The sequence below is a fragment of the Panthera pardus genome, unplaced genomic scaffold (genome assembly GCF_024362965.1).
Source record: "Panthera pardus isolate Hobbes unplaced genomic scaffold, ASM2436296v1 HiC_scaffold_24, whole genome shotgun sequence".
NCBI lineage: Eukaryota > Metazoa > Chordata > Mammalia > Carnivora > Felidae > Panthera > Panthera pardus.
The window spans coordinates 102,051,076-102,072,064 of NW_026526810.1; the positions used below are offsets into that span (position 1 = coordinate 102,051,076).

The 20,989-nt window shown below is 41.0% G+C and overlaps 2 protein-coding genes across 4 annotated transcripts in view; both read right to left on the reverse strand.

Annotated features, from left to right (window-relative positions):
• WDR89 (WD repeat domain 89) overlaps positions 1-4,480 on the reverse strand; it is a 36,323-nt gene extending 31,843 nt beyond the window's left edge. Inside the window, exon 1 of one of the 3 annotated variants that reach the window (XM_019451593.2) lies at positions 4,383-4,480. The gene's annotated coding sequence lies outside the window, so the exon portion shown is untranslated. The remainder of the gene's footprint in view (positions 1-4,382) is intronic. The other 2 variants (XM_019451590.2, XM_019451592.2) reach the window with 2 other exon arrangements.
• Positions 4,481-15,980: 11,500 nt separating this feature from the next.
• LOC109268177 (60S ribosomal protein L32-like) lies at positions 15,981-16,637 on the reverse strand (the record flags this gene model as incomplete). The annotated part of the gene is made up of 1 exon (XM_053888737.1): positions 15,981-16,637. A coding segment is annotated over one exon (393 nt), but the record flags the coding sequence as incomplete, so codon positions are not given.
• Between the last annotated feature and the right edge of the window lie 4,352 nt (positions 16,638-20,989).

Here is a 20,989-nt window from a genome sequence, read left to right on the forward strand (position 1 = left end):
AGGGTTCGAACTCACGAACCATGAGATCATGACGAAGTTGGATGCTTAACCGACTGAGTCACTCAGTGCTCTACTGGGAGAATTTTTTAAAACATCAGTTACATAATTAGTCATCAGGAAAATGCCCAATAAACTGTACTTTGTACAAAAAATAAAAATTTCATAGCCTACGTGCCTGGGGCATCCGACTTCAGCTCAGGTCATGATCTCATAGTTTGTGAGTTCTGGTCTTAAGTCGGGCTCTGTGCTGACAACTCAGAGCCTGGGCCAATTTCACATTCTGTGTCTCCCTCTCTCTGACCCTCCCTGCCCACACTCTGTCTCTCTCTCTCTTCTTCAAAAATAGACATTAAAATTTTTTTTTTCTAGCCTATAAACCGTATACTATACCCTCACATCCCTAAGTCAGGTGACACGCATTGGACTCGCAAAGAAGATGACCTAAAACTAATTTTGCAACCACTAACTTGACGTCCATTTTCAGGGAATACAATCACCAAAGTGAAAACGCTTAAAAAAGAATTTCTTTAGAGGTTATTTGTGAAAAAATATTGTGGAATTCTTTCCTTGTTCCCATTTTACCCAAGCATGAGTAGCTCAAACTCAGACCTTGATCTGGTCCCCTGTAGACTATGGATATAGAATCCACACTTGGCAAAGTCTAAGACTGTGGCTGGCTACCTCCTCAGAGAACAAAAGAAAATGGCTGCATTACATGGTTATTGGTCCGTACATCTAGACTTTGTCAGGGCAAAGGATACGAAGCTTTTTCCTGCGGACCTACGATAGCATTGGTATGGGGCCAGCTTAAAAAGTACTTTGTCGGGGCGCCTGGGTGGCTTGGTCAGTTAAGCGTCCGACTTCGGCTCAGGTCATGATCTCACAGCCGGTGAGTTCGAGCCCCGCGTCGGGCTCTGTGCTGACCGCTCAGAGCCTGCAGCCTGCTTCGGATTCTGTGTCTCCCTCTCTCTCTCTCCCCCTCCCCTGTTCATGCTCCGTCTCTCTCTGTCTCAAAAATAAATAAACGTTGAAAAAAAAAATTAAAAAAAAAAAAAGTACTTTGTCCAATAAGGTTGTCTAGAGACACGTGGCTGCCATGGAGAGTTCACAGGGTGAAGAAACTAAAGCTGCGGGCTGAGAACAAATCTTAAGCAGCTAAGTATCATAGCAGAGACTAATTCATCAGCAGACCACTAGTGAGGCACACAACTAGACATTAGGTGTCACTTTGTATCAGAGTTCTAGCCCAAGCAACATGTGAAAAAGTAATGTAGGTCACTTCCAGGCCTTGCCCATATAGATGGCCCACACATGCTTCTCCTTCCAACTCCATACACAAGGCACAGAGATCTTTACTGAATAGTTCTTATGTAATGAATGCCTACTCAGAGCTGGGCTCTTTTTCATCTTCATTCATACTGAATGGTAACAAACCTGACTCATGAGATCCTGTCTCCTAATTATGATTCCTAAGCAGACACAAGAGCAACAGTTGGGCTATCTTCTTCTGAAGGTATGACCAAAACCTAAAGTCATCAGAGCTGCTGTCTTGCTGGGGGAATTGGAGAGTATCAATGATGAGGGACTGTCACTCCAGTTCTCCATGAAGCCGAGTGCACATTCTAGCCATAGGAACAATGGGACCTAGAGTAGTTACCGGGTTGCTTAAATGGCTTCCTTACAATGAATCCCCATCATCTGAGGTCATGCTTCTTAAACCAGAGGACACATCAATGACTAGAGTAAACTGGCTATTATAAGCCACAAAAGTCTAAATCCCTAGAATAGCAAAGTTATGATGTGGCAACTAATTCAGAAGAATATCAAACACGGCATATTATGAAGTGGAATACAAAAATCCATGAGTTTTTAAAATAGAAGAGTAAAATTCAAAGAAATTTCATTCTTTGAAGTTGTTAATGCAGGCTTTGTGTTCAGCTATCACTGGAATATTCATTTACCACTATTTTCCCGAGGAAAAGTTGGAGAAGTACCAACCTATGTGAAATGAACTTAGTTCACTTCACAGCAATCTGGAAGTCTTTTTCCCCCCCTTATAGCACATCCTGTTAGACTTTAAGCCACACTAGAATAGGATGTTTTACCCTTCTTTATACCCTTTGTAGTAAACCTAAAAGATGGCCCTCAAAGATACCCAAAACCTGATTCCTATAAATGGTTCCATATATAAGGAGTTATGTAACTAAGATCTTGGGATGGAGAGATTATTTTGGATTATCTAGGTGAACCTAAATGTAAGCACAAGTGCCCTCATAAGAGGAAGGCAGAGGAAGATTTGAGCACAGAAGACAGCGTGATGATGGAAGCAGAGATTGGAGTTCCGTGCTTGGAAGATGAAGGCACCATAAGCCCAAGTAATAAGCAGCCACAAGAAGCTGAAAAGGGCAAGGAAATGAATCTTCTGCTCAGATCTTCCAGGAGGAACTGGCACTGAGAAAAGTAGTTATGCGAGCTATTTTCACTTTTTGCTATCTATGCCCATCCAAGGTAGAATACAAACCAGATGAGTAACACACTTGCATTTATAGGAAACACTGTCCTGAACCCTGAATAAATAGGTAAGAGGGGCCATACAGGCTTAAGACGAATTTTGGAGTTTCCAGACTGGTGACCATGAGAAGACTGGAGACAGTAATACACCTAGAAAGGGCATGGAAGCTTCGCACCCTTTCTGCACACCTTGCTCTATGCCTCTCTTCCATCTGGCTGTTAGGTCATATGCTTTATCATATCCTCAGTAAGCTGATAAATGGGGGTGCCTCGGTGGCTCAGTCGGTTAAGCGTCCAACTCGATTTTGGCTCAGGTCATGATCTCACGGTTGGTGAGCTCGAGCCCTAAGTCTGGCTCTGCGCTGCCAGCACCGAGCCTGCTTGGGATTCTCTCTTCCTCTGCCCCTCCCCCGCACCTTCTCTTTCAAAACAAACGTTAAATGAATAAGCTGATAAATGTTTGTGAAGTCGATCAAGAGAGACACTGGTGGAATCTCTTCAAGCAGGGGTTATTAAAGCCTACAGTGCTGGAAGCCATGCAACCAAAGCCTCTGCCACGGTCATCCTTTGTTGATGATGAAGAACATCATGGACACCTCGCAATGCAAGTGTTACTCATCAAGCCAGACAACAGATGATGGAAAATCTGGTTGAAAGCATCCTGGTCTCTCTCAATGCTCTTCCCATTCCTAATCAAGTGCTACCTAAATGATTTATGAAGGCTGAGGGTTCAGTGGGATTGAAAACAGCAGACTAAATGGGGAGGGGGGGGGGGAATCTTAAAAAAAAAAAAAAAAAAGAGGTAGTTCACGCTTATGTGATAGCAGGCAGCATATTACCACTGCTTTATACATACAGAATATATAAAAATACATATATAAAAATATCTATCAAAAAAATCTATGCTATTTAATGCTAGTCTGGCCTCCACAGGAAAGAATCTGAAAAGCAGAAAGACATAGAAACTTAACATCAGTAATTTATATATTATATCCAGTCTCTAATTTGGCCCTTACAACTCTAGGTAGTAGTCATGTCTGGTATTGATTTCAGTTCTGCAGTTGAGGAAGATGCGGCTGAAAAGGTGGAAACGGCCCCTAGTCCAAGGTCTTCTACCAGATGATCTTTTACATCGATAATATCAATATACCTATGGGTATGTTGCACTGGCTTCTGAAATAACTTCAAGCTCGGAAAGAAAACAGAAGCAACATTTTACAACAGCATGTTTTAATTTTATGTCCTCGCAAACCGAATGCCGCACTCAAGTTTGTCAAGAGACGGGCTGAAGAAAACATGTGGACGAGTTACTAAGCAGTCTGCTCCTTCGCGTGAAAATGAGAACAGGAATACTACTACCCCTTAGATTGTTGTGTGGATTATATGAGATAATATACGCACAGTGCTTAACATAGCTGGTCTCACAGTCTGTGTTATATGTTACAGGACGGCTCTTCCCAAATTAAAATTTGCTTTCCGACCTCGAAAATTAACAAACTCGAGAGGTAAGAAAAGAGCGAGGCACAGGAGAAAAATAAAAACAGGCCCTGGGTACCCTTTCTTGAACACTTGGTGAACGGCGCTTCGCTTTTACCGAAAGATAACCTACAGGAGACGCTGGGGCCAGCGATCCCAAAACCTAACCCGCGTTAAGGACGCGGAGCAGGGACTGCACGGGTGTGGTCCAGGGGCTCCCACCCCGCACCAGAAGTTTCAACACGTGTCTCTCTCCCCCCAGGCCCTCCCCACTTCCCTCAGAACTCCTCGAGCTACAGAATCAGCGACTGCGGCTTTCTAGGCTCAACCCACACTGTCGCCGTCCGTCAGAGACCTGCCCGTCAACGAGCCCAACCGGACCCCGTGAAATATACCTCAACTGCAAGCCCTCAACCGGCGCGGGAGGAAACGCGAGGTCTGTCAAGGCGCACAGCGTTACGACCGGAACTCCACCCCCTACGTCTCCGATAGGGTAAACGCGCAAAGGAAAATGCAGAGCATTGGTCAGCAGCAGAGAGGCGGGCCATAGCTCCGGGGAAGCGTAAGAGGAGGGGGGAGGGGCAACGAAGTGCCAGGAGCCAGCCTCTCTCCGGATTGGGCGAAAACAGGACGACTGCGCCTGAGTAAACTCGGTTTACGTATAGTCCCGCATAGTACCGCCCCTTTTACGCTACGTTAACGGAAGTTTCAACGATTCATTGGTTGTGACGGTTTACGCCTCCTGGCTGCGTGGCCAATAAAGGGCAAGAATAAAGCGGTTTCCGCCTCTTTTTCGGGCGGCTGAGCCATTCAGATGACTTTGGGCAACGTGACTTCCTTCCTTCTTTTGGATGCTGTAACTTCCACTGAGCCAAATTCAGGTAGAGAAATTGTTACAATGACTACGAAGATTTTACTGTGAGTAAGAAATACTTAATAGTTAGGGTCCTGAAATACCCACGTACTCTCATAACTTCTAAGTATGACTTCAGTGTTTGAACGCAAAGAAACTACTCTTTTGCACCTTTTGCGTCGGCTGTGTCATTGGCCGAAAGAGCTATCAATTTGAAAGTAGCTCTGCCTCCGCCCCAAGGAACTCTAGGATTTGTAGTCCCGGACGCTCAAGTTCTGTCGCTTTAAATGTGGTTGTTGCTGCTAGGTTCTTCATTATGATTAACACCCGCTGACGTTTACTGCGGTTTTGATGTGTTCCGTTGTGCTTTTTATCTTTTCACTGATCAGCACCGTTAAAGCTGAAAGACACTTAGAGAAACTGAAAAGACTTGATGTGTGTTGTGAAGATAAATAGTAGTGTTTGAAACATTTTACGGCTTGTGCTTGGACGCTGTGCTAGATGTTCGTAAATACCGTATTAAGTGAATAGTAAGATTGTTGGTTTGTAAAAATTTTGCCATTGCCACAAAACGGTCTTTGATTTTCATATTAGTCTACATTCGCGAATATTTGAAAAGTACCCTAAATTTGGCAATTATATATACTGTTTCGGTGTGGGTAGCAGCTGCTCACATAAATCAAGTGTTGATAGGACAAGAAGAACTGGCTGCCGTCATGACAGGAAAATAGTGCTGTAGTTTAAAATGTTAAGCATGACCAATCTCAGAAGGTTACACGCATTGTGCATTGTTCAAGATTGCGTTATGAAGTCCATTTTCAATCTTTATGGAAACATTATGTTGGTTTAAGGCAGGGTTTCGCTAAATTTATTGAATCATGAACTTTCACTTCCCTGGGCCCATTTGGTAATATTACATCACTTTTGTGTTTGGCAAAAGTAAAAATCAATGTATAAATACCAAAAACTTCTCCTGAGTGGCCTTTTCCCTTTCGACATTTTTTACCCTAATTAATAGGTAATATGAAGTGTTTAATTCGTGTAAGAAAAAAACACGATTTTATGATGTATAATAGTTCCACATTCTGGATTTAAAGTGAAGTACATTTTAAAGCCAAGCAAAAACTGCTTTTATGACTGATGTTTGGAATTATTACATTTTTGTTTTAAAAAAATCAAATTATTTTTATCATTTTTTTGTGTCTTGTTTCTAAATGACCAAGAGTATCAGATTGTTTGTAAATACACCATGGAAGATAATATTTCTTTTTATTCACAATAAATGAAGAGCCAAACTGAGTGTAATCAACATTTCTCCTTTTAATACTCTATATCATGTACTAAGTGAAATCTGTGAATATAAAAGTTACCCTGAGGCAAAAATTCAGAATTATAAGTTTTAATGCTTTCCATTATCTAGCATTTTAGTGTTATTTCTCCTTTTGCCTCCTAATTTATTACTTTTAAGTTTATTATGTATTTTAGGAGAGAGAGAGAGAGAGAGCATGTGTGAGTGAGGGAGGGGCAGAGAGAGAAAGAGAGAATCCCAGGCAGGCTCCACACTAAGCATGGAGTTCGACACAAGGCTCAGTCTCACGACTGTGGGATCATGACCTGAGCCAATATCAGCAGTCAGACGCTAAACCGACTGAGCGACCCAGGTGCCCCTGCCTCCTAATTCAAATTAATGGTTCACATTTGGGATACAAATGAAATTCAGATGACCAAGAATAAAAAACATTAAGAACTGCAGGTGTCAAGACTATTACTGTGGTGAGGAGCAGTGTTTAACTGAGTGATGAGTCAACTGAGTGACTGAATCATGAGCACATTTGGCTAATCTGTATTAACTGTCCTAAGTGCTCACTCTTTGGGAAGCTCCCAGAGTGTCCCACTTAAAAAGAAAAAGCTTAAATCGCTATTTGTTGAGAATGTAAGAATAGAAATTGAAACAGGTGCCATTACTGCCTTTTAAGATGTGAACCTTGGAATCCTTTTTATATAGTGTCTATATGGGAAGTAGGTTAAACAGTGGCCTCAAAGTGAGATAAATGCAAGAGGAGTCTTGAGGTGCAGGAAGAGAATACTACTACCTGTTTGTATTTACTTTTTAATCTCAACTTTTTTCTTTCCATTTTTGTCTCAAAAAATTGTGCACATGATATAACAGTATAGACTTCTTGAAATCTAGCTTATCCAGTTTGGAATGAATGGTAAAAAAATTTTTTTACTGGGAATTATGTGATCAAAATAGTCTGGAAGTGTTAAAGAAAAAATTATTCACGATACTATTAACGACAGGAAGACATACTTTATTCGCGGGGGGGCTATTGTGGTGGGGTTTTATAATATGGGAGAGAATTGAGCTCAACTCTGAATGCATAAGTAGGAATTTATAGCCAGTGAGCAGGGTGTGGAGGTCAGTGGATGGAAAATTGTGAAGAAGAAACATTGGGGTGTGGAGGATTATTGCTAGATTGAATGAGCAGTGTTCTTGCTGAAAACAGGCTAGGGTAATCAGACCTCACCTGGGGGATAGTGAAGGCGAGGAACCCAGGCAGATATGGTTAAACTGACTTAGCATTCTTACTAGAATCGGAGATTATAAGGAAGGACATGGGAGCCCAAGGTCAGGCCTACTCAAAAAAAGAACACGTATATGTGTATAACCCCACAGACACTCTCCTATATACACACAAAATTATTTGTATTTGCTATTAAAATACAAAGTCCAGGGGCACCTGGGTGGCTCCGTCGGTTAAGCATCCACGACTCTTGATCTCAGCTCAGGTCATGATCTTACAGTTTGTGAGTTCAAGCCCCACATCAGGCTCTGCACTGATGGCATGGAGCCTGCTTGGGATTCTCTCTCTCCCTCTGTCGCTGCTCCTCCCTCCCCTGCTTGGGCTCTCTCTCTCTCAAAATAAATAAGTTACAAAATTTTTTAAATACAAAGTCCAAATTATGCATAATACTTAGAAATACTTATGTTCAATCACTATACCAAGGCTCAACCAAAGACATAGAACCATTAGGAAATATATATTAAATTTTTTGCAAGGAATTGACTTGCACAATGTTGGGGACCGGCTAGGGGGCAAGTGTGAAATCTGTAGAGCTGGCTGTCAAGAAAGGCAAACTGAAATTCTCAGGCATGAGCTGAAGTTGTAGTCCACAGGCAGGACTTCTGGAAAAGATGGGCCTGAGTCAGGCCCATCCAGATTATCCAGGATAATCTTTATTTAAAGTCTACTGATTATGAATGTTAATTACATCTACAAAATGCCTTCGCAGCAACACATAGATGAAGAACTTCAAATCACTCCTTTGAGAGTGGGTGTTTCAGGCTTGGAAGTTATTCCAGAGAACCGTGTTTGATATCGTGTCTTGTATTTGTGGGAGTGGATTAATTTAAGCATACAGAAGGTACAAATCAAACCCGCTTTTCAACTCTGGTAAAATATGTCTAAAAAGAATAGCTCTCCTTCAAGCTTCGTTCCAGCCTGCTTCTCTAACTCCCTGCCTCATTTGGCTGGCTAGTCCTTGAGACCTTGGCCTAACAGCCTGTATCTGAAGCTTCTGGTTTCATTCCTAAGCACCATATTCCTTTGTCCAACTTTTGAATCCCAGAGCTCCTTGGAGGTTTCCCAATAATATATATGTGCCTAGGCATGCATGCCTCTAACATGTAAGGAGTACTTCCTGGCAAGCTACCAGCTGTGGAGCTTTTGAAAATGGCAACAAGACTGCCATTGAAGCCAGAGGGTGGGGTGGTGATGAGGACATCCTGGGATAGGTGCCCGCTGATTTATACCAGTCACCATGACAAATTTTTTTCAATGGTGCTATTTTAACTTAGTTTTTAGATGGGCTTTACTGTTTCTCCTTTTACTTTAGACTGATGAAAGTTGGGGACGAGGCAGGAAAAGTATTAAAACAGGTAATTATGTTAATTATCTGTTAATCAGAAACAGCACCTGCTGCCAAAAAACCTCTTGACAGAGTTGCTTAAAAGTGAATTGGCTGGTTTAAGCTATATGTTCTCTTCCTGCCACTTTGACGTTAAAAAGAATGAACAAATAGTGAAATAGCACACTAAATCGAGTTGGGAAGAGAGAGAGGCCAGAGTATTTGATAAACTAGTCTTTGGGTTTTTTATTTAATTAATAATTATGATTATAGTTTATTTTACACAGAGAAGTATGATTAGGATTGAAACCAACAGCTTGGAATCTAATAATTGCTAAGAAACAAGTTCACTTTTTTCTTGAATAAGATACCAAAGTACCTATTTGCTTGTGCGTATGAAGTGATTCAGAGCATATGGCCCCAAGATTAGCTCTAAATGGACATAGCTGAAGGCTAAGGTGAATGTCATTACACATTTACATCCTCTTTTTTCCTCCTCCTTGCCCCCAATTTATACTAATTTTACTTTTCAGGTTACTTACTTTTAAAAACTGTTCAGTTTGGGAAAGTTCCGTCATACACAAAGGTAGAAAAAATGATACACAAACCCTTATGTATATGACCCCATTCACCCAAGTTTAACTGATGGCTAGACTTACTTCGATTGCACCCACATTCCTGTTAGATCTCCTATCCCAGACATCATTTGGGTTATAAGTATCTCTTTTTATCACTAAATAATAACAGATTTTTTTTCTCCAAACATAACCTCAATAGGCAGATATTTTAATAAGGACTGTTACTCAAAACGAGGTGTGTGATTTTGAGCAAGTTCTTTAATCTCTCTAAACCTCAAATTACTCATCAGTTGACAATATCTCCCTTTCAGGGGTTTTCTGAAGATTAACATAACATTACTGAAACACCTAACACAGTGCTCGCCACATTGCAGACATTCAAGTTCTGGCCTTTGGTGGCTTATACTACTTGCTCTGAGAAGCTATAGGAAAAAAATGACCAAAAAAAGGATGTTTGCTGAGCTCTTTAACTGTTGAAATGATCCTTGGGAAAAAATCTTTTTAATGTTTATTTATTTTTGAGAGAGTGCGAGCAGGTGACGGTCAGAGAGGGAGAGAGAGGGTCCAAAGTGGGCTCTGTGCTGACAGCAGATAGTAGGGCTTGAACTCATGAGTGGTGAGATCATGACCTGAGCCAAAGTTGGGTGCTTAACCAACTGAGCCACCCAAGCACCTCAAGAATCAAAGACATTTACATGAGGTAGATCAAAGTTATGAGCGAAGTAAAGCCCAGTAATAAAAAGACAATTGATGTGAACTTACGTGAAATACAGACTATATGACTATCTTAGAATTTCTTATGTGATCTCCAACTAATGTATGTGACAATATAATATAAAAACAATTTCCTTGGGGCGCCTGGGTAGCCCAGTCGGTTGAGCGTCTGACTTCAGCTCAGGTCATGATCTCACAGCTTGTGAGTTGGAGCCCTGCGTTGGGCTCTGTTCTGACAGCTCAGAGCCTGGAGCCTGCTTTGGATTCTGTGTCTCCCTCTCTCTCTGCCCCTCCCCTGCTCACATTCTGTCTGTCTGTCTGTCTGTCTGTCTCTCTCTCTCAAAAATAAATAAACATTAAAAAAAATTAAAAACAATTTTCTGAGCTATAAAGAAATATGAAAGCCTTCTCTTTTCTTTTGTAGGATTTCTGGAACTTTCAGCCCCCCCATACTCAAATAGCAATGTTCTTACTCATTGTCTTCATCTTTTTGGATTCACATATTGGAATTACCTATTTACTTTCTCTTCTATTCTAGAAAAGTATTCAGTAGGAGGCTGGATTTAATTTTCTAAGCATTATATTAAATAAATTTCCTTGCCAGATAATAGAATATCCTAAGTTGTGCTGAACATTATAAAAATAAATCTGATCATGATTACCAGCATCTTAATGTCTGAGCAACAATAATAGTGTCACATTGCAAAGAAGTCATGTTTTCTTTCATTTTAAAAAATACAGGGTAATGATGAAGGAGATAAAATACAGTCACAGCAAGAGCTGGCAGCTTGAATAAGTTTGTAATTAGATGATTACAAATGATTACAGATGATTGCCCTCAGGCTGATGAAGTGAAATTTTAGAAGAGAAAAGGAACATTAAGTAGATTAAGTCTCAGTCATGAATATATTAATGTAATTAGCATTTCCCACCCTTAAATTCAAATATTGAAAATCAATACTTGGTAGTTGCTGGTTTGTACGACAAAGTGACTACTTTGTTTTTTTAAGTGACTACTTTCAATAATCATTTCCCACTGAAACTTGTAGCATGTGATAATTTTTCGTATAAAGTTTTTACATTATACCAAACTACTCTTTAAAACTTAGAATACTACTCAGAGCAGCATGACCAGTGAAAAGAAAACTGTTTCTTTCAAAAAGCAAAATCATAATTACAAGCAAAATAAGTCAGAGAAAGCAAATACCATATGATTTCACTCATATGTGGAATTTAGGAAACAAAACAAACGAGCAAAGGGGGAAAAAAAGAGAGGTAACCCAAGAAACAGGCTCTTAACCATAGAGAACAGACTGAAGGTTACCAGAGGGAAGGTGGCTGGGGGGACGGGTTACGTAGGGAATGGGGATTAAGGAGTGTGTTTGTTGTGATGAGTACCAGGTATTGTATGGAAGGTATTGAATCACTGTATTGTGTACCTGAAACTAATATGACACTGTATGTGAACTAACTGGAATTGAAATAAAAACTTTAATGAAAGAAAAAGAAACCAAAAAAAAAAGGGGAAAAGAAAAATCATAAATACCAAGTATAAGTGAGATGAATTAGAACCTTCGCCCCCCACCCCTGGGAGAAAGCTCTGAGCAGGAGAAAACAAATCTCCCTTTTCCCTTACAGTGCCTTGCCTGCCTGTTTGATCAGAGCTAAGAAAAGGAAAAGCAAGGATTTCCAAGTTTTACTGTGTCTTTGAGTAGACAGATGGCAGATGACTCCAACGTGGAATGGTCACCGTGTGGTCATTTCTTATGCACAAGACAGCCTCTGGGCAAGATAAGGAAACTGGAGGATAAAAAAATGAGGAATGGAAACCATTCTGCAAAAATATTATAAAGAACTAAATCTGTTATGGCTAGGAACTTACATAAAAATGTGTTTTATTTAGAAAATGTTTCTCCTTGATATGAAATGATTCATTCATTGAACAAATATCACTGCTCACCTAATATATGCCTGGCATATCTTAGGTCCTGAACATATAATATTAAAAAAAAGTCCCTGCCTTCATACAGCTTACTTTCTAGTTGGCAGACAAATAACTATATATTAAAAAGTATATAGTGTAATTTCAGCTAATTGTAAGTACTATGCATGGTGGAATATTCAAATATCTAACACTGGTATGGCCAGCTTGTGATATTTGGTATGGTTTCACATCCCCTTGTGTTCCCTTGTATTTTCTCTTCCTTCCCCACCTTACTTCCCTTTCCTGCACACTCTAACTTCCTTGATATTGAACTTCCCAATAGAGTGTTCCACTCCCGGTTGGAACATGGGCCAGCCTTAACCCTTGTTGTGGCTGGTGTTATGCCTTGAGTTGCTGGATCATGGGAAGATCTGGGAGATGCTAGGATAGCAAAAACAGTGGATGCATCAGGTTCTGGGGCAGCAGCTATTTCCTTGCCAGTACAGAAGTAGAGCATTTCAATATTATAGCAACTGATAGAGCCATGCTAAAGTATATCTGCTGAAAATCAGCCCTGGTGCTTTGGAGACAAATAGGGCAGGCTAAGAGGATGGAGAGTGATTGAGTAATGCTGTATTAACTCTGTATTCTTTCTGAGAAGGCAGTGTCCTTGGGAAGTGTCTCTATGCGCGCGCACACACACGTGGATATTTCTACAATAGTTGTCTGTTGGATGACCAGAGAGCATGGAAGATATCTCTTTACCCCACCCTGATGGAGAGGCTTCAGTGAGGACATGAACTAGGAATGCCAAAGCCAACCTTACACTCTTCTTTTTTTTTTTCCTTTTTTATTTAAAAAAAATTTTTTTTAATGTTTTTATTTATTTTTGAGACAGAGAAAGACAGAACATGAGCAGGGGAGGGGCAGAGAGAGAGGTAGACGCAGAATCCGAAGCAGGCTCCAGGCTCTGAGCTGTCAGCACAGAGCCTGGCTCGGGGCTTGAACTCGCGGATTGTGAGATCATGATCTGAGCCGAAGTTGGATGCTCAACTGACTGAGCCACCCAAGAGCCCCAGCAACCTTACACTCCTCTGATGAAGGCTCCTTTGTGCTGTTCTGGTCCGAATAATTCATATTTTAGGATATTTGTTACAATGAGTTATTGTTTCCTACAGATGGAACTGGTAGGATAGAGAGAGAGACAGATCCTAGTGCAAGACAAAAACCTTGTGGGCGAGTGTTTTCTGTGTGTGTTTTAAGGGGAGCAGAGGTTGCTAGGAGATTCTAGGAAGTTCAGGAGTGCCCTTCTTTCTGAGGTTGATCTCTGCCCATGTATTTAATCACGTCTGCCAAGGCCTTGAATCAATTGTATCCTCATTTATTTTCCACCTTTTCTCCAGTTCTACCTTTTCCTTGTTCCTACCAATATGTAAGTCTCTTCTGTTTTATAGAATACTTTTACTGTGACTCTGACAACCCATGGATTTACTCCTCTTTTTTTTTTAATTATTTTTTTTTTAACGTTTATTTATTTTTGAGAAGAGAGAGACAGAGCATGAGCGGGGAGGAGAGAGAAAGAGGGAGACACAGAATCTGAAACAGGCTCCAGGCTCTGAGCTGTCAGCACAGAGCCCGACGTGGGGCTCAAACTCACAGACCGTGAGATCATGACCTGAGCCGAAGTTGGACGCTCAACCGACTGAGCCACCCAGGTGCCCCTGATTTACTCCACTTTCTATAATACTTTCTATACTGCCTCTATTTCATCTCCCCTTCATCCTTCAATCTGCTGTAACATAGCTTTACTCTCTAGGCTCCCATGAAAACCTTTCTCTCATACGTCACAAGTCAACTCTTACTTGCCAAATCCAAGGACTTTCTGTCTTTTTGTCTGAGAGGACATCCCTACCATTTGAGAACATTGACCTCTCCCACCATCTTGTGAAACACCACTCTCATTTGCTCATCTTTCATCCTAGTCCTTTTTCAGTTCCTTTGCCGCCTCCTGAAGTAAATGTCACCAAAGGTCCACATAAGATTTTCTCCACCTTCTGTGGTCCCTTTCTCAATGGCTGCACTGTCTCAGTCACCCACACTAAAAGCCTTAATGTAATTTTTGACCCTCAACCCTCTTCGTTCAGTCACACATTGATAGTACCTGGGGGAAGAAACCACATTTTCACATACCCTTGTTTTCCCCACTGCTAATGTCCTAACTCAGTTCCTCATGGTTTGTTCTAACTTTGCAATAGCCTCAAACCAACTTTGCGTCCTCTTTCTTTCTCTGTCAGCCTCTTTTCTATAAAGCCACCAGTGTTTTAGCTTTTAAAACAAGCAAATCCTTAACTCTCCTTAAACCTTCAGTGGACTTTGGTTTTAAAAGGTGGAGTAACACAAATTTCACTCTGTTTCCTCACATTTTCTGAAGTGTTGTAAAGGAATGAAAAAAGTTATTAACTCAGAAGGACCAAGCAAACAAGTGAGAAGGAAAGAGATTCTAGGGGCACCTGGGTGGCTCAGTCGGTTAAGCGTCACAACTTCAGCCCAGGTCATGATCTTGGTGTTCATGGCTTCCGGCCCCATGTTGGGCTCTATGCTAACAGCTCAGAGCCTGGAGCCTGCTTCCAATTCTGTGTCTCCCTCTCTCTCTGCCCCTCCCCTGCTTGTGTTCTTTCTCTCTCTGTCTCTCTCACTCTCTCCCCCACAAAAAAATAAATAAACATTAAAAAAAAAAGAAAAGAAATTCTAATGGATTTGTAGAGGATGGAAAATGAATGGAAGAGTGGTACTTGATTTAGCATGGTGGTGGAGCTAACAATTTAAGGAACAAAAATCAGAATGGGGCACCTGGGTTGCTCAATCGGTTAAGCATCCAACGTCAGCTCAGGTCATGATCTTGGAGTTTGTGAGTTAGAGCCCCACGTTGGGCTCACTGCTGTCAGCACAGAGCCCACTTCAGATCCTTGGTCCCCCTCTCTCTCTTTCCCTCCTCTGCTCATGCTCTCTTTTTCAAAAGCAAATAAAAAGATTTAAAAAAAGAGAGAAATGTTCATGAAGAGCAAGACAGTTAACTCTGAAGAATCCCTCAGAGGCTCAGTACTTACAGGTACCAAGTCCACAAGATGGCATTAGACGGAGCATCAAAAGTCTGGCATTGAAATCCTAGTTCCCCTCTCCCATCCTACAGATCCTCATGCCTAAAAATGAACAGACAGCCCAAAATTACAGACATTGTAGGAAAACCTCCAACAAAAACCAAAGCGGATGTGGAGAAAATAGGGTCACTGTAGGGAACACTATAAAATAATCACTATTATAAAGAGTTTGCATCCATAAAAGAATAAGGTACGTGTATATGTGTTATATGGTGTATATTTCATAAAATGTTTAACAAGCTTATTAATAAATGTTACATATAACTGTATATGTAATATATAATATTTAATTACATGGGAGTGTGTGGGTGGCTCAGTCAGTTAAGTGTCTGATTCTTGATTTCAGCTCTGGGCCATGATCTCATAGTTCATGAGTTCTAGCCCCATGTCGGGTTCCCATCCAACAGTGCTGGAGCCTGCTTGGGAGTCTTTCTCTCTCTGCCCCTCCCCTGCTCGTGTGCACCCACACGCACTCTCTCTCTCTCTCTCTCTCTCTCTCTCTCAAAATAAATAAAATAAAACTTTAAAAAGTAATAAAATCTACACATATCAGTTAACAAGAAAGAGTTCGATATACATTATATGTAGATATTCATTATATAATTTGCATTAAACATATATAATATGTAGATATATGTTAGATATATATAAAATGTATATGTTAGTTAACAAGAAAGAGCCCTTGAAAATGAAAAAAAAAATCTCACAGAAAGTAGAATAAAAAGCAATGAAATGGAAAGTTGAAGAAAAAACATTTTTATTAAGCTTTTAATTTTAATGCCAGTATAGTTAACATACAGTATTATATTAAATGTTTAAATATTTATTTTGGGAGAGAGAGAGAGAGCAGGGGAGGGGCAGAGAGAGAGAAAATTCCAGGCAGGCTCTGTGTTGTCAGCCTGGCACCCAACCTGGGGCTTGAACTCACAATCTGTGAGATCATGATCTGAGCCAAAAGCAAAAGTTGGATGCTTAACCAACTGAGCCACCCAGGCACCCCTACAGTGTTATATTAGTTTCTTTCTTTCTTTCTTTCTTTCTTTCTTTCTTTCTTTCTTTCTTTCTTTCTTTTGTAGTTTTATGGTTTTATTTAACACAAATATGACATGCACATAAGCTGTCTATTCATTTTCTTTGCTGCACAGTCTGGCATTGGGATTCGTGACTCTGATGGCCAGCTGGGCTGCTCTTTCCACAATGTCTTTATGGTTCTCGGAGGAGACCTTGTGAGCAGTCTCTGCACAGTAAGATTTATTGCACATCAGCAGCACCTCAAGGTCCTTGACATTGTGGACTAGGAACTTCCGGAAGCCACAGCGCAGCATGTGCTTTGTCTTCTTGTTGCTCCCGTAACCAACGCTGGGCATCAAGATCTGGCCCTTGAGTCTTCTGCGCACTCTATTGTCAATGCCTCTGGGTTTCTGCCAGTTACGCTTGATTTTGACGTACCGGTCTGACTGGTGCCGGATGAACTTCTTGGTCCTCTTTTTAGCAATCTTGGGCTTCACCAGAGGTTAAGGGCAGCCGTGATGCCGAGTAAGAGATGGCTGCCACCTCCACAGGCAGCGCCGAGGACAAGACAGGAAGCATATTCCTGTCAAGTGTGCAGTGCAGTGATCCAGCAGTTCTATACAATACTCTGTACTCATCACAAGTGCGCTCCTTAATCCCCGTTTCACCTGCTTCACCCGTCCCCCTACCCACCTCCCATCTGGTAACCATGTGGTTGTTGTTTATAGCTAACAGTCTGGTTTTTAGTCTGTCTCTTTTTTCTCCTCGTTTCTTTTCTTTTCTTTTTTTTTAATTTTTTAAAGTTTGTTTATTTTGAGAGAGACAGCCACGGAAGGGGCAGAGAGAGAGGGAGAGAGAGATGGAGAATCCCAAGCAGGTTCTACACTATCAGAGTACAGAGCCCGATATGGAGCTCAAACTCATGAACCACGAGATCATGACCTGAGCTGAAAGCAAGAGTCAGCTTCTTTAACCAACTGAGCCACCCAGGTACCCCTCTTTTCTTCTTTTTAAATTTTATTTATTTATGTTGAGAGAGAGGGAGGAGCAGAGAGGAGAGACGAAATCCTAAGCAGGCTCCACACTGTCAGCGCATAGCCTGCCTCAGGGCTCAAATTCACAAACCGTGAGATCACGACCCGAGCAGAGGTCAAGAGTCAGATGCTTAACTGACTGAGCCACCCAGGTGCCCCTGTTTGTTTTGTTTTTTAAATGCCATATATGAATGAAGTCATATGGTATTTGTCTTTAGATGAAAAAATTTTTTAAAGAATTCAGAAATTTCAGTTAATATGAAGTATAGAAAGAGAAGAAAGAAAATGGAAGACTGGCATTTATCAAAGAAATAATACAAAAACGTGTCCTAGAACAGAAGGATATGAGTCATTTTTGTGTCTCCCAAAGAGGAAAGAGAAAGCACAACTAAGGTATGTTATGGAGAAATGTCAGTATCCTGGGCCTACGGAGAAGATCCACAGTAATGAGGGAGGTGGACTGTGGTGGAATGAAGTCTTCCTCCACTGTGATGGGAAGTCAATATCTAAAATTAATTTTAGGGGTGCCTGGGTGGCTCAGTCAGTTAAACTTCCAACTCTTGGTTTTGGCTCAGGTCATGGTTTCCCAGTTTCGTGGGTTTGAGCCCCGTGTCAGGCTCTTCACTGGTAGTGAGGAGCCTGCTAAATAAATAAATTTAAAAAATAAATAAAATTAATTTTAAAATAACTTTATAAGAGCATTGTTTAGAAATATGGTTGTAACTTTGGGTAAACAGCTAAAAGAATTTAAGATAGTTACCTGGTAAGCAGGACTGGGATCACAGCAGGGAACTAATGTCGGAATTGTGAGCTTTTTAGTATTATGTCTTTTTAAAACTATAGCCTTTTATTTTATTTTATTTTATTTTATTTTATTTTATTTTATTTTAGTAAGCTCTACACCCAATGTGGGGCTTGAACTCACAACCTTGAGATCAGGAGTCCCATGTTCTACCGACTGAGCCGGCCAGGCGCCCCTAAAACTATAGACTTTTATTACTTTGGAAAACAGTAAATAATATTAACAAAAAACCTCTCTAGCTTCCCTGCTCCCTTTTGCCTGCAAATATGCCTTAAATCTCCACAGCCTGCTTTCTAAAATCAGGCCTCCTCCTGCCTTCTGATCTCTTTATCAGCCCTCTCTTCCCAGCCTCACACATCCTGCACACCCATCATGTATTCCTTTATGAACATGGATTGAGCACCTACTGTGAGCTAGTGGCTGTAGAAAGACGAATAAGATGCTTTCTCCATCCTCACTGAATGGTCTAATAGCAGAAACAGATGCATAAAAAATAAGCACTTCCATGCATTTGATGCTTAAACAAAAGTATAGACAACTACCTGTTCCATGAGAATCCAAAAGAAAGAACAACATGTTGCACAAGTTTGTCTCTTAGAGCTCCATGCCCTTGATGATGCTGATTTGTGTGTTTGGGGTTGTTTTGGCCATGCAGAAGGACAACATGAAACTTCCTCTTATTGGTCCTGCCCTCTCCCTCCTCCCAGAAACAAAGGCTTTTTCTTTCTTGCTCTCCAATCACTCTGTCCATTGTGCTTTGATTCTCTTACTCGGCAAGCGTTGTGAGATAACAATTAAGAACTCCAGTTCTGGAGTGGAGAAGACTCTGGCACTTCCTAGCTTTGTGACAGGGCAGGCTACATATCTTTGTGTCCACCTGCTTCATTTCTTAGGTGGGAAAATAAGATAGAATAGGTTGTTTTGAATATTACATGAGATAATTCATTGTAAATACTTAGAACATAGTGTTTATTGTGGTCATGTCAATCTCCCCTATTGGCTGCATTCCTGAGGAGGATAAGGATTGTATTTGATTCAACTTCTGTCACTGAGGTCCAGTTCAGAGCTTGAAACCTGCAAGGCACCTGTTTGCTCTGATGATACAGGAAGAAAGAAGACATTGGTCTAGGCAGATTTAATGGAGATTGTGGGAACTGAACTGGTGTTAAAGGATGGATAACATCTAGCCAGGTGGTGGGAGTGGCCAGTGCAAAAAGTCTGTCATTGGGAAAGAGTGTGTGGGAATCAGTTTGCTTACAAAGAAGGTGTACGTTGGGTGAATGGGAGATAAGGTTGGGTGAATGGGAGATGAGGATGGTACGTGGGATAAAGTTGTGAGCATAAACAGGCAGAGGTATTTGGGCCTGAGGTGGTAAACAGGGACTCGGTAGGCTCTTAAGAGTAATGCAACAATACCAATACTTAAGGAAGGTTAGTGTGTAAGTTAGCAGGAGCTCCCTCTTGCACTCACCACACCTGATGAGTCACCGCCGTTGGTATGGAGCTAAGTGAAAAGCATGCATCTGAGTTTTATGAAAAGGAAATGAGAGATGATTCGATGGCTACCTATACGGAGCAGTGGAGTCAAGCAAAGATAAATTTGGAAAGAAGAGCAGATTTTAGAAGAAAACTGGGAGGCAACATTCATCTTTTGAATTCAGCAAATACTTATTGAAAAAAATACTTACTGAGCTTCTGTTACGTGCAGAGCATTGCTGAGTACCGTGGTGAATACAAAGAGCTCTCTCTTCAGGTAGAGGCAATAATACAGGTACACAAATCTCCATGTACAGGAAGGAACGTGCTGATGCTGAGAGAGCGAGAAGATGAGTAAAGAACAGAGAGCATTTCAGACCAGTAGTTCTGAAACTTTTGTTCTCAGGACCCCTCTACACTCAAAAATTATTGAAGACCCCACAGAGCTGTTGTTTATATGTTATGTCTATCGATACTTTTGTATTTGAAATTAAAATAAAAATTTTAAATATTTGCCTATTTTTAAGTAACAATATTAAACCTATTGCATGTTAACCTAAGTAACATTTTATGAATAATATATTTTAAAATATGTAGTAATGGGGAACGTAGCTGGCTCAGTTGGTGGAGCGTGTGACTCTTGATCTCAGGGTTGTGAGTTCAGGCCCCACGCTGGCTGTAGAGATTACTTAGATATAAAATCTTTTTTTATCTCTCTCTTTTTTTTTTTTTTTTGAAAGAGAGAGAGCATGGGGCGCCTGGGTGGCTCAGTCGGTTAAGCGTTTGACTTCAGCTCAGGTCATGATCTCGCAGTCCATGGGTTTGAGCCTCACGTCAGGCTCTGTGTTGACAGCTCAGAGCCTGGAGCCTGTTTCAGATTCTGTGTCTCCCTCTTTCTCTGACCCTCCCCTGTTCATGCTCTCTCTCTGTCTCAAAAATAAATAAATGTTAAAAAAAATTTTTTTTAAAAAGATTAAAAAAAAAATAAAGACATTGATTAAATTTGAATGCTGTTGGAAATGGGGGATTCTGACAAGCCTCAAAATACACAGTATGAAAACAAGCAAATATGGGAATACACAGAAAGGGCAGATAAAAGGATGTAGAAGACCAGCCTTTTCTATTTCACATGTTTAATAGGACTGTGCTTTGTGGGCATTCCTGACTGGCATAGTGATCTCCATGCTGGAGTTTGCAGGGTAACTCACTGAGGTTTAGGAACAAAATATTAGAACTTGTATTTAAATTTCTTTTTTACCATGCCACCTGGATGGCTCAGTCCGTTGAGCATCCGACTTCAGCTCAGGTCATGATCTCACTGTTCATGGGTTTGAGCCCCATGTCAGGCTCTGTGCTGACAGCTCAGAGCCTGAAGCCTGCTTTGGAGTCTGTGTCTCCCCCTCTCTCTCTCTCTGCCTCCCTCCCCCCCCCCCAATAAATAAACATTACATTTCCTTTTTACCTAAAAACAGGAAATTAATTTTTACTAATATTTAATATACAGAATGCCACTTGCATTCAGTCCAAAGGTCAGATGGTCACA